Here is a 15,775-nt window from a genome sequence, read left to right as displayed (position 1 = left end):
ATGGCAAGCCACCTTTACTTGTCTGTCTCTATTAGAAAAAAAAATAAAAACAGTGACAAAAAATTGCTTTGAGAAAAAAAAGACTTTATTAATAGAAACTTCACTTCTTGCAAATGTACCATCTTTCTCCGCTGGAGATGTCCTCAGCTTTTTCACATTTTGTGCTGGAGATGACAGTTGTCAGGTTAACAGTACCATACATAGATGAAAAGGGAAGCGGGATCCAGGCTATGTCCTTCTCGTGACAGAAGAGGAACCCAGCGATAACCTAAAAGAAAGTTCAATTTTGAAATTCGAATCGAAGGTAAAAGGGTTTTCTGAGTTTTCAAAAATATTTTGCAACTTTTTTTTTTCTGTGGTCTTTCAGGACCATTTAAAAATGGTGTGCTTTGAGCGCACCCTGATGAACCAGGCTGTGTTCTTGGCTTGCCTCCATTTGACCAGCACTTAATATGTGTGTGTGTGTCTGTGCGTGTGTGTCTGTGCGTGTGTGTCTGTGTGTGTATGCGTGCGTGTGTGTGTCTGTGAGCACGCATGTGTGTGTGTGTACGTGTGTACAGTCTCATGACGGGAGGAATCCGATTAAATGTGCTCAGGGAAGCAGTAAGGATTTTAGATTTGGAGTCTGAGCTGAAAAATAAGGAGTGATGCTTGGCTGTTTGTTTTTCTTTAAAAATTGGTTATTGTGTGTGTGTGTGGTTTTTTTTTTGGTTTTGTTTTTTTTCCCCCACCAATTAATTCTCCCGCCCATGCTCATTTCTACAAAATAGTTCAATGGAGTCACCAATTTGTTCCTCATTGTTCAAGCTAAATTTTGTGTAGTTTTCTACTGATTTTCTGATTAATGTTTTTGTCTCATGCTCTACTAAGGTACATATTTGATGAACAGTAAATACAAGACTGTCGGTGGGGATATTTTCAAATCATGACGAGTATTATTATTTTATTGTATTTTTTCTAACAAGAAAAACAAAAGTTGAGGTCAGTCTGAGTGCAAATGTAGTGAAGCCAAATTGGTAACCACGTGGAACAGTTTACACTGTGAAAGTATTATGGTTAAATCTCTCAGAGTTTCAGAGTTCTGTTAGCCTAATGGGCTGAAGGGATACCATGCTATGTAGCCAAGTCTACCAAGTCTACCATGCTATGTAGCCAGCCTCAAACCCACTGACTCAGGCCTGGGGATCAGACATCTGAAAAAGCTCACCAAACCTTCACCTGTGTATATTTGACGCTCAGGTTTTTCCACACCACTGCCCCTAAGAGCCTCGTTTCTACCACGGTCACTTTGCCAAACCTGGGCCCAGTCTGGGTCACAGCACCAGTGTAGCACCTCTGCCCTGAGTCTTCAGTCCATAACCTCAGGGTCACTGGTGGCTAGTTGTTGTGGCTTTATGTCTGGCTCTTGGCTACTGTATACTGTCAAATGTAATTGTCTTGACAGAAAACTTAACATAATGTAAGGACAGGCCTAGGGCAAAATGTTGGGTAATCAAAGCTTTGTACTACTGGAAAAATGGTTATTGTAGCCTTAGACAGTGGTGTTCCACCCGCCAAATAATGCCAGAATACATGTATACCCCCCCCCCCCCCCCCCCTTAAATTTTCTATTGGTCTGTTATCCTTTTTGTTAAATATTCCACAGTGACAACTTTCTTTTAAGATTGGAGGTATGGAGAATTGTGTTTTTTTTATGGTAAGTGCACAGTGGTTGCAGTAGAGGACTTGCATCTTATGCAAAAGTAACTCAGTTCCTCCACCTGGGATTCACACTTTGAATTCCTGTCTGTGTCATTTTGGCTGAATGTGGCCAGGGGGCTCCAGGGGAATTCAAGAGAGACTGGAATGAATCCAATGTGCAAATGTACACACCATTTTTGAATATTTGATAAACATGGCCATTTTGGCAACCAGAAATAAAGTATGTAGGCAGTGGGCCAGATTAATTTTTAGCAAAGAAAATGATTAAATCTCTTTTTATATATATATATATATATATATAAAAAGTATAGATAATTGCATTACTGCTTATTCATTCTGGCCCAGTCTTTTTTTGAAAATGAAATTCTGAATGTACCTCTCTTCATGCTGCTAAAAGGCAGTGTATACTGGCCCACAAGATCACTGGTGAGAGGTCCAGTTTGGTGCCGGACAGAGAAGCGGACCAAGGCCAGTTCCGGAACATCAATAGTGAAGTTGATGGCCGAACCCCAGCGTGGATTCAGGGCTAGAGGTGAAGATAAGAATGTAATGTTCATTTGCATTCACACTAGCCAAGTCCCATCAGTTTCAACAATTCCTGTTCCTGTAATTATTAGGATGACATTTGGGCACAGTTTCAACAGACTAAACTACATATTTGTGAAGGAAGAAAATGTTTGAAAGAATTTAAAAAAATTGGATTAAAGTATTGTAGGAAAGGACGTAAGAGGCATGATTGATATCTCCAGGGACGACAGTGAAGGTTGTAGTCGGCTATTGTCCTAACATTCTACATTACTTACCCTTTGAAATGTATATATACATATGTATGTATGCATTGTGCCGTATAATCTCTCTCTCTCTCTCTCTCTCTCTTTATATATATATATATATATATATATATATATATATATATATATATATATATATATATATATACACACATAAATGGATATATATGAAAAACTCGTCTCAGGCTCAGCTTAAAAGCGTCTTCTCTTTTCCTGAAGGACAGCTCCCTAAACCACAAAATCCAAATTCTAAAACTTTGCAGAGAGCAGCCTGTGCTGGAAAATCCTTTCAAGGTGCTGTTAGCAATTTCATTTCAAGCAATTTCAAGGCACTCTTGGATTAATGTTCAAAAGCACAACAGAGAAATTGTTTGACAAAGGATAACACAAAGATGCCTCATAAGTGTCTATATATATTTAAATGGGCAATATTCAGAGGAGAAATAGTGCAGAAGGACAGATAATTTAACCCATCTTGACTCATATCTGTTTTGTTATCCTTGTGAAGCTGCATAATTCAGCCGTCGTGTGATCTGTACAATTATGTAAAAATTTGTACACTTGTGACAAACTGTATACTGTTCAATTTGCAAGAGTGCAGGACCAATCCTCAGATCTCTGACAACCTCATTAGAATCAAAAGAGTAAGACTTTACTCAAATAGTTTTCCACATAATGCAATAATGACAGTTCTCCTGATAGAATTTCCATGAATTTCCATGCTCTCATCTCTCACAGAACATCAAGAAGCAAATCCAAAGTCTCAATTTAGTAACCACCTTTCAGTTTGAGTTTTCTCTCTCTTCAATGACTTGCCAAGAAAACGTTTTGTTTACAGTTTTCCTTGTGAGGGACTCTCGTTTTGGAAATGCTAATCTCAAGATCCTTATGAGCCATGGAGTGGATGGGGGAAATATATTGGTCAAATCCTCTAAGTGGCACAGGCAATTAGAGTCTTGAGAAATGCTTGGTGTGCAGCTGCCTGCTGTCGTAGTTGTTTCTTAAGGGAGACTGAAGGAAGTTTCTGGTAAAGACTAATGAAAGGCTCCCCGCCACCCAGTCTTAAAAGCTGAACCTCATCTCGAAAAGTGAATTACCATAGTCTGGTGATGAACGGGGAGAGAGAGAGAGAAGCGTGCCTTGATTCATTTCGGTTCAACTTTGTACAAAAGAGATGGAGTTACATGAAGAGTTTCGGTTATTTTTTTAGTTTTGAGGAAATGTTTAAATGAATCATTTAAATGTCATTGTGACACTTCCAGGTATGTTAAGAAATATGTACTGCAGTATGACAAGTGATGGCATTTTTCAAACCATTTCCATGAAAAGAGACATAAGGCTGTTTCTACTGTAAAAGAGCCAACAAACATTAATAAAATCATGAAAATTGTCAATGATCGACATCCCGCCAAATAGCCTCTCTTTGATGATAACTGATAATTCCCTTTGATAAACAAACATTCAGTGGTCCTAGCTGACCCACTTTACTGCCATTTGTCAAGAAGTATTCATACTGAAATGTTCATCTGCGCCTCTGCCCTGTGTTTGAGATACCCTGCATCTTTCTATAAGAGAGAATACACAACAGAATGCTTCACACAAAATGCAGTCCAAAAAATTCTTCTGAAGAAATATATCAGCAAATTATGACCTCAAAGCTGAGGAGCCAGATGAAGAAATGGATTGGGGTTACGGTTTAGAATTAGCACGCACAAGACCCGTTTCACACAGGAAAGAAGTGTGTATGAAGGGTTTTGTCAGAAAAATATTGTGAAACTCATTGCGAAAACAACATTCCTGGGAAGCTGATTACTGGAAGTTCTGTGCTTGTCAGCAGCAGGATTTTCACCAACAGTACATCCTCATATTCCTAAAACTGTTTTGAGGAGAGAACTCAAACTGCAGGTTTATTTAACAGTGCCATTGTCATTGCTGCAACAGGAGAGTCTGTGTCCGCCCTGGTTAATACTCACAGTTGTCTTTGACTGCATCTGTCTGCCTCCTGCAACTGTCTGACATCGCCCCATGAATCTCTACTCTCACCAAAGGGTCCAGAGATTTGCCCATTTTAGGGTCAGGCAAGTTTGACCCGCTAATCACCTGCACGTGAATGAACATAAGAGCAGTAAACTTAGAGGCCTGAGAACTGTACCCAGTAAACAACTGCTCATGTCAGTCTCACTAAAGGATTTGAAAAATCATAATAAAAGAAGAGCTAGAAAACACATAAACATGTTTTATTATGAACAGACTGAAAGGTATATTAATCATTTATATTCTTAATCTCCTCAGTTGTTTCAGGCTCTAATATTACCAGAAAGATGCTACATTACACATTCGATAGCTTTCCTCAAGTTTCAGTACTCTAATAATGTAGTGTATTTGAAGGTTTCTCTGTGGTGAAACGCTTGGGGGCACTGATAGGTAAATGACTGCAGAGAGCAGTGCAGCATGCTGCAATCAACTGTTAAACAATGTTTGTCATTCTTTACTGTCTGTCAGAACACACACACACACAGAGACAGAGAAAGAGAGAGAGGGCGAGGGAGAGGGAGACGGAGAGAGTAATTACGCAGGGTCTAGTGTCAGATGTGCTTATCTACAGTGCAGTCCATTCCAGCCAGTTTCAGGCCAAAGGCAAAGCTGCAGGCCATTAAAACACACATGCCCTGCCTTGATGGAAATGAATGATGATACAGTCCTCAGCAAATGGAGGGAGGTAAATACTAATCCAGCATAAACACTCTCCCAAAACTGGCCGGGAAGCTTCAGTGACCCCAAAACATAAGGACAACATAAACATCTCCATTACAATAGTTGCACAATAATGACTGTGTAAATTTTGTCATCCCGCCGCCAGTAAATAGGAAAATGAGGTGATGCTGTCATAAAAGTATGGAGAACCATCAGATTGTTTAGCAAAATGTTAAAAGTAATAATACATTCCCCTTTAATACCTTTTGAGGGTAATGTATAGTTTATACAACAATGTAGCAAAATTCAGCCATCTACATCCATGAGCAATCTATGTTTTATTGTCCGAATGAGAGGGGGAAGTCAAAGGTTAGGATATGACTGAAGTTTTGGGCTGGCTGTCGCTAAGAAAGTTAACATTGACATAACTGGCATAACTGGCAGTGTATACCATCCTAATGATGTTCCATCAGTAGTTCTTTGACTCCTTCCAAAATTTCAGTTGTGAAGGAAGGGACATAAAAAAGAGAGCTACATGACTGGTCATTTCAGTGCTTCTAGTATATTTTGACCTGTGTTGGGCTGCATGATTGAGGTTTTCCAAGTCTTTGTGTGAAGAGTTTATATAATCCAAACTGTGTCTGGATAGTGCCACTGCATACAGTGAACACTTGCACATGATTCTCCCCCCTGAATCCCTTGTCTGTCTCCCTGAACCAGACTCTACATTTACTGGCCTTTATTCACAGTAATACCCTGCCCCACTAACACCCTCCAGTTTCATTCCACCTTTCATTTGTCCTTGGAAAATCTCCCCAAATTATTTTCAGTCTCGTCAAATATCCTTTCCCCCATCTCTGAAAATACCAACACTCCCAGTGATGGCAAAACATAGTTTTAGAAATGTACAACTGTCATCATAAAGCCAAACCCATTTTATGGATGTTGATTATGTCTTCTAAACCTGGGACATCCTGTTGCTGTCTGTGTGGTATGTTTCAGGCCTCAGTATGTGTTGTGTCTGTTGTACAAATTCTGCTTCACATTACAGATAAAACCGAGTCCAGAGATACTTCTAACAACCAAGTTACAGTGATGAATAGCCCGGTCAGCCTGGGGAATAGCACTGTAATGTAACGTGTATGGATATATAAATCACACACACACACACACACACACACACACACACACACACACACAAAATCATTCAAGGGGAAAGTGGACAGTCAAACTCTAGCCAATGCTTAACTTCATGAGTTATTCCTCTACACCTAACTCCCCTAAACTAATGTCTTCTACAAGGTGATTTTTTCCCTTCTAACAAGAATATTTTTTTCCCCTAAACTAATGTCTTGTACAAGGTGAACACTTCATTTTTCATTCACAAGCTGTCAAGTATCACTCCATGTACTGAGTTGTCTCATGCTCTATTAGGGAAGATGTCTGTACTGAATTCATGAGAGTTGAACGCAAAGTTGTCCATTTTTACTTTACTTCTGGCATCTTATTACCTTGAATTCACAGCAAAGCTGAAGAACTGAATGACAGAAATGATTTACAAAGCAGTTTAAATGCAACTCCTGTTCAAAGGCATCTAAATTACCTTGAAGAAACATTTTGGAATAGATTTAGTCCTATTTGCAGGTTTTCCTGGCCAGCTGTGCAGTATATCAGCCACAGGCCACAGAGGTGCTATCGCATGAATTTGTCAAATCAGTGTCAGACAGATGGTATTATTTGTGATTTGTCAGGGACAGTCTAAACTCATAAAATTCATAAATCTCAAAGAAATACAGCAGACAAAGTCTCAAGTATCTCTCTCTCTCTCTCTCTCTCTTTCCTTCTTTCTGTCTCTCTCTGTCTTTCTTTCTGTCTGACTTTCTCAGGAAAGCCAATCTAATTAAAAGTGCTAACTGTATGGACAGAATGTGATACCATTAGTCTCATACTTGATAAGCACCAGCTGAAATGATCATAAGGAACGAAAACACATATATAAATGAAATGTGCACATACAGATCATTTTGCCACTATAAAATACACATTACTCACACTACCAAGTGCTTGCATGTCCATAGTATATACACACATATATACAAGCAGATATGTGTTGAGAATGTATATACATCAGATGCATTTTGTATATTTGCAGACTCTGTGATCTATGCTACACGAAATGGACGGTGTTTCACGGTACCTTTAGTAGGAGGTGAACAGGCTTCATGGAGTGTTTAAAAGCATTTGGATCAAATCCTTTCTCACCAGACCTCAGAAAATCAGGCTTCAGAATGTAGCCACAACCACCGTTGTCCTGGAAACGGCCATTATTTAAGTCCATAGGCAAACCAACAGACTGGAAGTTCAGTGCCACTGTTATTGGGAACACAAGCATCACCTTAGCACTGACCTGGACTGCCCAGCAAGATTCATATTTTTATCTACATGTGTATATATGTGTATGTTTATTTCACACTGAAACTGGAAAGCGCTCCTTACATTACGGAAGTAATCAGGAGCGCATAATGACTTTTTATATGGATATAAAAATTAAAAGTAAGGAAGTTTTAATGAGCCAACACTGCTAACTCACCCAACTGGGCACCCACATTCCAGAACTCCTGAGGGTTGTAGTTGGAGGAGAGGGTGCGTGAACCAGCAGGGTAAATTCTGGTGATAAAACTCATGTTGTGCTGTACAAACTCCACACCTACCCAGAGATATGAAACCATATCACAGAGCAGCAGAGAAACAGAGCTATACTTCTCTGTATCACACCTGACCAAGTCCATTGATGCCATTTTCAACAGTAATGAGTTAGTTCATGAACACCTCCCTGAATCCTCAATAGCATCATTCCCAGACACTTGTCAGACTCGATGATGTGACCACGATTCTCTCTTTTTCACCTCAGGGGCATAGCACATGATTTAATCGCTCCTCCCATCTTGTGCATGATGCCAAGATGCTGACATGTACTTTCCTGATTAGTTGCCTTGAGTGCTGAATGACACTGTTCACTGATTTTGCTGGGAAAAGCACTGACATATTGCGGCATTTTCACAATGCTATAGTCAGAATTTTAATAAGAAGACAGAACAGAGAGAGCACATCAAACCTTCTCCTCGGTCTTTCTGAAATCATTTTAAGATCTCAATTTTTTAAAATTGTTTGAGAGTTTTATTGTTTTCCAAATGCTTGTTCACGCCTTAGATTGGTTTAGTAGTGAGTTTGGTTTATTACATCTACCAAAAGCTGTAATAAACCAAATTCATGTGTGATTCTTATTTATCATTACTTTTTATTATTATTTTTTACTTTTTATTGTTTACAAAATTGCTTAAAACTCATTCTCCCCCTTTCTTTTACAAAATAAGAAAAACAGGATAAATGCTAACATAGATCACAAGACATGGCCAAGTTGAGCTTTTCACCTTTTTCAGACTGTGCTATCTACACAGGACTGTTATTTTGTTTGGTTTTGAAAACACTGAAAAACTTCCCATGATCCTCAACTAGACCTAATCAAGTCTCACGCACCTGATGTTTTGACCAGCTTGCGTGCCTTCTTCTCCCCTAGTGACGTGTTCTCATAAAACTGCTGACTGTCCCTGGAGACACTAAAACTAACAAACTTCACTGACTTGGTGTAAACGACCAGATCGGACAGTTCCGCTGCAACCACTGTTTTCTTTTTCTGAGAATATTTTGGAGAGAGACAGAAATCAGTAGCTTCACATGACCAATATCTATACAACTTGAAGATATGCATTTCAACTCAGTCACTAAATACAAAAACCTAAGCTTGCTTAACCTCCAGTTTTTAAAAATGACTTATTTATTACTTTTTGTGGGCTATTTACAGATACCAGTCTCTAAATCCCTAACTCACTCTCTTTCCTTTGGTGAGTAGCCTCTTTTTCTTGGAAACCTCCTCTCTTTTCTCCTGCTCTTCCTCCCCATCATCTTCATCTTCATCTTCCTCCTCCTCTTTATCTTTCTTCTCCTGGGATTCTCCCAGGGAACTGAGTTTCTTGTTTTTAATAAGGATCTTATACTGTAGGTCCTGTTGTTCAAGAAGAACAAATTCTTGGGTTCCATGTCTACTTAAGATGTACAGATTTGCTCATTAACATTTGCCATTAGTTGCTATGAATGAACATTAATTCTCGTTTAAAATGCAAAGTGCGAAATCATCTCTCCTAAATATAAAATGTACCATTTTTACAATTGCTTTGGCAAGAAAATGGATTTAGAAAATCTAGTCCCCTTATGACAGAGAGGGTGGTCTTTAATCTCCAGGATTCCATGTTAAGGTGCTTCTGTAGCCTTTTAATCCCCAATTTTCTCTTCTTCTTGGCCAACAGTAAAAAATATAATGTGAAACACATGGCTCTGAGCATATCTCTCAAACTACCAACTGTCTGCAGGCTCCAGATTTCTGCCTTGTGGCAGGTCCACAACTCATCCATTTTCTGTTTTTACGATCTTGTCCCTGAAACTAATTTGGTACGGAGGGGGAAAACACAACTTGATGGATGCAGTGCAATTGCTTTCTTGGCCAGTTAAGCATCTTGGAAAAAGTGGGTAAAGCAAAAAAAAAAAAGACCAAGAGAGTCTGACTCTGAAAGAGACAACAACAAAAAAAGAATCCCACTGCTAAACCACTAATACTAAAGGCAGTTCAGCCACTGTGATATAGCCAGTTTTCAATCGCCCCTTTCTGTGTCAGCTTATCCCAGTTTCTATAGATGAACTCCAGCATGTTAAGGGTTAAGAATCTGCGGTTAAGACTGTTGGAAAACATCAGCTCTGTAATCACCCACCACAGGGAAAATGTACAGTGTTGAAGATTAACTGCAAATAATCATACCCTTTCCACATCCGAATCTACACCGATTTACTGTATAGGAATGGCCAGCCACCAACAAATATAGACAAAATCAATTTTCACTGGAAATTATATCCTTTCAAAGCCATGGAACTACATCCCCCTTCTTCCTCCTGGTGCTTCTTTGTCCTTTAGGATTTTGTGTAACATATGATAAAAGAGAGTGCTGTACTGTGTGGCGGTATCTAGGCTAATAAACTGGGTGACTTAATTAATCCTCGTGATATACCTTTTACAACCACTTAAAGCATCGTTCCACTTCAAGATGAAAGAGATGATATTGACAGCCCTTAAGGAATTTAACCAACATGTCATTGAGGTGGAATGGTGTCAGTGCGAGGTACCACAGTTTCTTAGACACGCTACAGATTAAAACCACTAATAATAGCAAAACAAAAGGATGGCACAGAATCTGAATGTGTAGGAATAGCACAGGGATTAACTGTAAATGGACAGCTGGTTGAGTGTGTGCCTCTATACTCCTAGAATTCCTGAGCAAGCATATGCTCAATTCAATTTGGCTTTTGTGAACAAGCATGGCTCAAAAAGTGCTAAAGTATTCAAGGATAAAGTAAATGAAGAATATGCACCATTTAATTTTCATTGATCATTCAAACACTTTCACAAATTGTTCTTTCGAGTAAGGGACTAAGAGTATTTTTTATGTTCAATTTTGATTGTGAATCTGTGTCTGTGCGTGCGTGCGTGCGTGCGTGCGTGTGTGTGTGTTTACATGTGCATGCATGCATACACAAATACTTTTAACTGCACATATTGCTTGTAAAAGATGTTTTGGTAGAGCAATCAAACAGAGAACTCAAATTAAAGATTTCAGTGCAGTGAAAGCAAAGTGGGATAATTGAAGTGGAGTATGCTTGAATAAAAAGGCTGCATATGGATGCTTACATTTGGACTGGGAAGCTCTCTATGGGAGGTCAGATTCAGGCTCTCTTTCAGCAGGAAGTCTCCCAGGATGGAGGTGAGGTACTGGGCCATGACCACCTGCTGTTCACGGCTGCAGTGGTTCTCCAGAGACAAAATGATGGGATATGATGACACCTTCCAAAAGAGAAAAACATAACTGAGCAGACCTGAATGTAACAGTTATGAGATAGCATGCTATATATTTTCAGATCTTATTCTCAGTCTTATCAGATTCCTAAATCTCTACAACGAGCTGGGCAGTGTTGGTTGAGGTGAAAATGTCCTTCATTGTCATAACATGTACAGATGCAATCAGTCATGTTTGCTTTGACGGATCATATCAGAAGATATAGATAACTAAGCTTCTTTCGTACTGCACCATACTCTACTGTCTACTTCACAACACAGTCTGTACATTCTTGAGAGTGTCTACTATCCATCATTTGATTCTAATTAACATTCAGTCAACCTCTTGCCCACTGCTGTCCATGCACAGTGTGATGCAGCAGTAAAGAAATAAAGCAACAGTCTCTTGCCGTAGGGGAGGTACTGGACTCACTTAAAATGCTACGTATGATCTGAGTTTTCAAGCACAGAGCCACTAACACCCCCACAGTGTGGAGCGTAGCTTAAAGAGCTGCTATTAATCAAAATGATCACTCCATGGAGGCTGCCTGTTTACAACAGCCTGAGGCAGGAGACCCAAGGGACGTCTTGGTCTATTCAAACGGGGGTTATACCTCGAAAGCATGCTGTCGCACCGTTGCGATGACGTCTTTGAAGAGGATTTTGCTGGTCAGCGTGTAACCGTGGTAAACAATGGGTTCAGAGTCTGGACCGTCCCAGCAGTCGATTTCCAGACAACGACAACCCTGCCTCAATGCACTGAGGATGGACACACAGCAATGTTTAGGGAGGAAGAGGAGAAGGTAGGAAAGATAGAGATAGGATTCATGCATGTAGATGCAGTTAGGAAACAAGTCAGAACACACATATCATCCCTGCTTAACTCACCAGACGTTTAGCACATAAAATTGTTGTCTAAACTTATTCAACCCTCTCAATTTTCGGGTGACAGTTATTACAAATAATTACACAGTGCAGCTGAATGGAGATCCCAGCCTTTCATTGCAGTTACATCATCATTTTTTTTTTTCCTGCAGCAAATTCTACCATGTTCATTTCATTGAGCATAGCAGAACAGTTTTTAAGAGGAGAGATGAAACAAATCTCTCTTTTCTAAATCTCTGATGTGTTCCTTGCAATTGTTAGCTCTCCCACTTTTCCTATATCAAGGGGCATGGCTGAAGGGGATATTGAGAGTACTCCATTTCCTGCATCTCATTAACTAAGTAAGGAAACGTTAGCCAGGAATACTGTGAGGGGCTGTATATTACAGGCAGAGGTGACCTCAGGGTGCACTCTGAGAGGCCATAAATACTGCAGTTTTGCTACTCTCAGCCCATTCTCACACTCCCATTGTTCTCCCTTACAGGAGCACACATCAGTGGAGAATCCACCAGAATTTGACTGTCATCTATGAACAGTAATGATCTAAAACTGTCTGTATTTCTCATATGCCCTAGACTTCTTCTTTTTTTGTTTCCAAATTAATGTGTGCTTGCATTGCTAATAGAATACGACAATACCATCAGCATTTTTACTGAGAACAGCATATTTGTTAAAATATGTTAAACATTCATTTTTGGTGCCTGATATTTGGCTCCTTCAACAGCCTATCTGCCTACTCTAGTTCTGCATTTAGATAGTGAATATATCTGTAGTACATTACCTATTACCATTAAACACGGGATACCGTTTTAAATATGTTGCCTAAGTAAGTACTAAAATGACTATAATGTCTTAAACTATATAAGAAAAAAATAATAATAAAACCCTAAAGATATGTGAATGAGTGTATCTTAGTACCTGACATAAGCTTGCAGGTGACTCCTCCCCACGAGCTGGTCAGCGGTGAGGTATGTGTTGTGTGAGGAGGAGATGAGGTAGTGGCTTAGAGGATGGCTCATGTCCTGATAGACACTCGTATGTTTCTGGTCAAATACACAGCAGTCCTTAGACTCCATGTACCGAAAGAAACCCTCAAACGTCATGACCCTTTTTACTTTAGCTGCCAAGAGAGGGCAGGAAATATCAACATACATGCAAAATTCTAGCAATTTGATGTGGATTTATTATTCACTGTAAAACAGGCAATACAGGCAATCATGAAATTTCATCACACTCGTGGATGCGCTACAGTTTGAGGAAATGTCCTAAAAATTAAAAACAAACAAACGAACAATAAAAAAAAACTGTTCTATTGGTTTGCGTTATTTGTATTATGGAATATTCTGAATAGCACTGTAGCTTGCAATTTGCAGCTTTCTGCGAAGGTACGGTTCTTCATTTTGTTAAATTTGCTATAATTTGCTTTCAGAGAAAAGCAGTTTATTTTCTAGAGCCTCTTTTGCCTCTGCCTGAATTTTAAGCAACTCTGAATACTTGTGAGCGTAATTACAGCAATTTCATTCCTGCAAATTTTGATACTGTAAGAGCAGGCTAATTACACTTTATGCTAACCACTTGCATTCATCCAGCTGTGGTGTTTTTTTTTTCCTCGGTTGCTTATTGGTGCATCGCTACTAATGTTCTTGGATACATCACTAGGAATTTAATGCCATTGTAGATTCTTTAAACATGCATGACCCATAATTAAGAAAGCATATACAAAATATGAAAATGAACTGTGCATAACGACACAATGTGTAACGTGTGTCTTGCGTTCTGACAGCTAGACTGGTGACAGAAGAAGCAAAGCGTTTGTTAACCTGGCATCTCAAGTTTACGGAAAATGTATTGGACCCTAAGATGTAAAGATTTGTAATATGCTAAAATTTACAGTAATTAACAAGGTGTTCTGCCAGTGAATGACTTTGATTTTTACAGTACATTTGTATAGTGTACAGTACAGCACTGGTAATGAAAAACAAGTACTGTAAAAGTTACAGTAAATGGCTGGCTGTCATATCACATTTACAGTTCTGTAAATTACCCTTATAGTTACATTCTGTGACTTGTTTGCCTTGAGGGAACTGGCGGCTGGTCTATGAATATCTATGTCTCTGTTTATTACCACTAAACGAATCACTGAAAATGGCCTGTAGTCCTAAAGGTGCTATGTTACCTTTCAGTTGTATTCTGACTGTTTTAAATTTTCACGCTCAGCAATAGATAGATAGATATAGATTGATAGATAGATGGACACTTAATAAATGGACAATAAAAAAAAAAGCTTGACTCTCCTGATAGAGGTTTCATTTCAAAGTATGATCTTGCTTCCTCAGGCCTCACCTCTCTTGTCGATCTCATATCTGTCAATCATATTCTCCACTGTCTCATGATTGGCCGTGGTCTCCATCTGTTCCTTACAAAGGAACTGGAGCAAAAAGTGAGCAGGCAGGTGCTTATGGCCTCGAGCATAGCACTGGAATATGTGCTGGATGTCTGTCCTTCTGGAGGCAGGGGTCTTGCTCTTGTTCATTTTCTCTCAAACACCCTGTGATCCTGGCCCCCCCCCAAGGCCCTGGAAGATGATAGGTTTTCCTCATCACGGTATTTTCTGCCTCATGATATGAAATTGCAGTAGGAATAGATGTGCCCTGAGCTGAGTTTGATATGGGATTAAGGTTAAAATATGAATGAGAGTTAAAGTCAGGTGTAGTGGTGGGGTTTTTATCATGTTGCCCTCAACAATGAGCCTGATTACGTGCATAATGGCACAGTGGTCATGGCACTGATCGAATAAGTGTGTGTGTGTGTGTGTGTGTGTGTGTGTGTGTTTATTCATTTCTACAAGTGATGTTGTTGTCACAAAGGGGCTCCATTCATCCATATAGAGAACACAACTCAAAAACAGATACTTTCTGTAGCTAGTCAGATTTAGTTAATCTCTTTATCTTAATCCTCTCACCTGAGTGCTCAACTCAGAAGTGAGCTGTTACTATTATTTAGGGTAATCTAATGCTGGACAAATCTGATCCTTACTATGTCTTTTAGTGGCTCCTCTTGTTGAGTTCTATTTACTGATAGAAAAGGCTTTTTTTGTAAAATACAATACATATGGATGCACCCTGTGTACCAATGACATGCAGAACTATGGCACAGCTTCAGGGTCTGCAGTAGTAAACAGCTTGGTTAAAGACAGACTCAGGTGCTTCAGATGAATGTAGAAGAGACAGAAGCCCCATTAGCTTGAGGTTGAAAGACAGTAAACCACAGCGAATGTTGGGTCGTACCCAGTTCTTTGTTCAGTTTGAGTGTGTATGTTAGCTAACTTCAGCCACTTTGTCTTATGATAATACTTGTTGTTGTTGTGTCTCCATGCGTATGGGTCTGTCTTCTATTTTTCCTGCAGCTGCAGGTGTCTGTATGTATTCTTCACATGTCTAGGCTGAGACCATGGAAATGTCTAATTGGCCAATTGTGCCGACTTCACAAGTAGGCTCCCTGTACTGTGTATAGAGTTGTTGCAGGGTTTTTTGGGGGTTTTTTTTGTCTCCGTTCACACCTTCTTTCCTCCTTTCACACATGGTGCATCAAAGGGCCACCAGGGTACATACTCACAGGATGGAGTCCTGTGTGTCCTTCTATCTTTCTATTTCTGATTTTCTGAGAAGTTTAAAACCTCATGGAGAACAGTCTTTCTGCCTTTTTCCTGCACATCCAGTAAAAACTATGCTCACAAAAGTTTCATCTGTTTCAGCAATGGGAAAGT

At 39.5% G+C, this 15,775-nt stretch overlaps 1 protein-coding gene across 1 annotated transcript; it reads right to left on the bottom strand.

The window, feature by feature from the left end:
- Nucleotides 1–185: 185 nt before the first annotated feature.
- Nucleotides 186–14,542, bottom strand: LOC115821641 (1-phosphatidylinositol 4,5-bisphosphate phosphodiesterase zeta-1-like). Its single transcript, XM_030785480.1, has 11 exons — nucleotides 14,353–14,542; nucleotides 12,928–13,129; nucleotides 11,739–11,883; nucleotides 10,981–11,133; nucleotides 9,076–9,249; nucleotides 8,724–8,880; nucleotides 7,777–7,893; nucleotides 7,384–7,556; nucleotides 4,466–4,592; nucleotides 2,078–2,227; nucleotides 186–268 (listed from the first exon to the last, which is right to left on the bottom strand). Exons 1-11 carry the CDS (start codon nucleotides 14,540–14,542, stop codon nucleotides 186–188), a joined length of 1,671 nt encoding a protein of 556 aa, XP_030641340.1.
- Nucleotides 14,543–15,775: the final 1,233 nt, after the last annotated feature.

Source organism: Chanos chanos, chromosome 1 (genome assembly GCF_902362185.1).
Source record: "Chanos chanos chromosome 1, fChaCha1.1, whole genome shotgun sequence".
NCBI classification, from domain to species: domain Eukaryota; kingdom Metazoa; phylum Chordata; class Actinopteri; order Gonorynchiformes; family Chanidae; genus Chanos; species Chanos chanos.
This window is presented reverse-complemented; position numbering and strand designations above follow the sequence as displayed.

Bases quoted from the DNA above. Each gene is read 5' to 3' on its own strand.
- LOC115821641 (XM_030785480.1), bottom strand. From the start codon at position 14,542: ATGAACAAGAGCAAGACCCCTGCCTCCAGAAGGACAGACATCCAGCAC. The intron at 13,130-14,352 runs GTGAGGCCTGAG...CTCTCTTGGCAG, and splicing joins ATATGAGATCGACAAGAGAG to CTAAAGTAAAAAGGGTCATG. The intron at 11,134-11,738 runs GTATAACCCCCG...CTCTTTTGGAAG, and splicing joins TGCGACAGCATGCTTTCGAG to GTGTCATCATATCCCATCAT.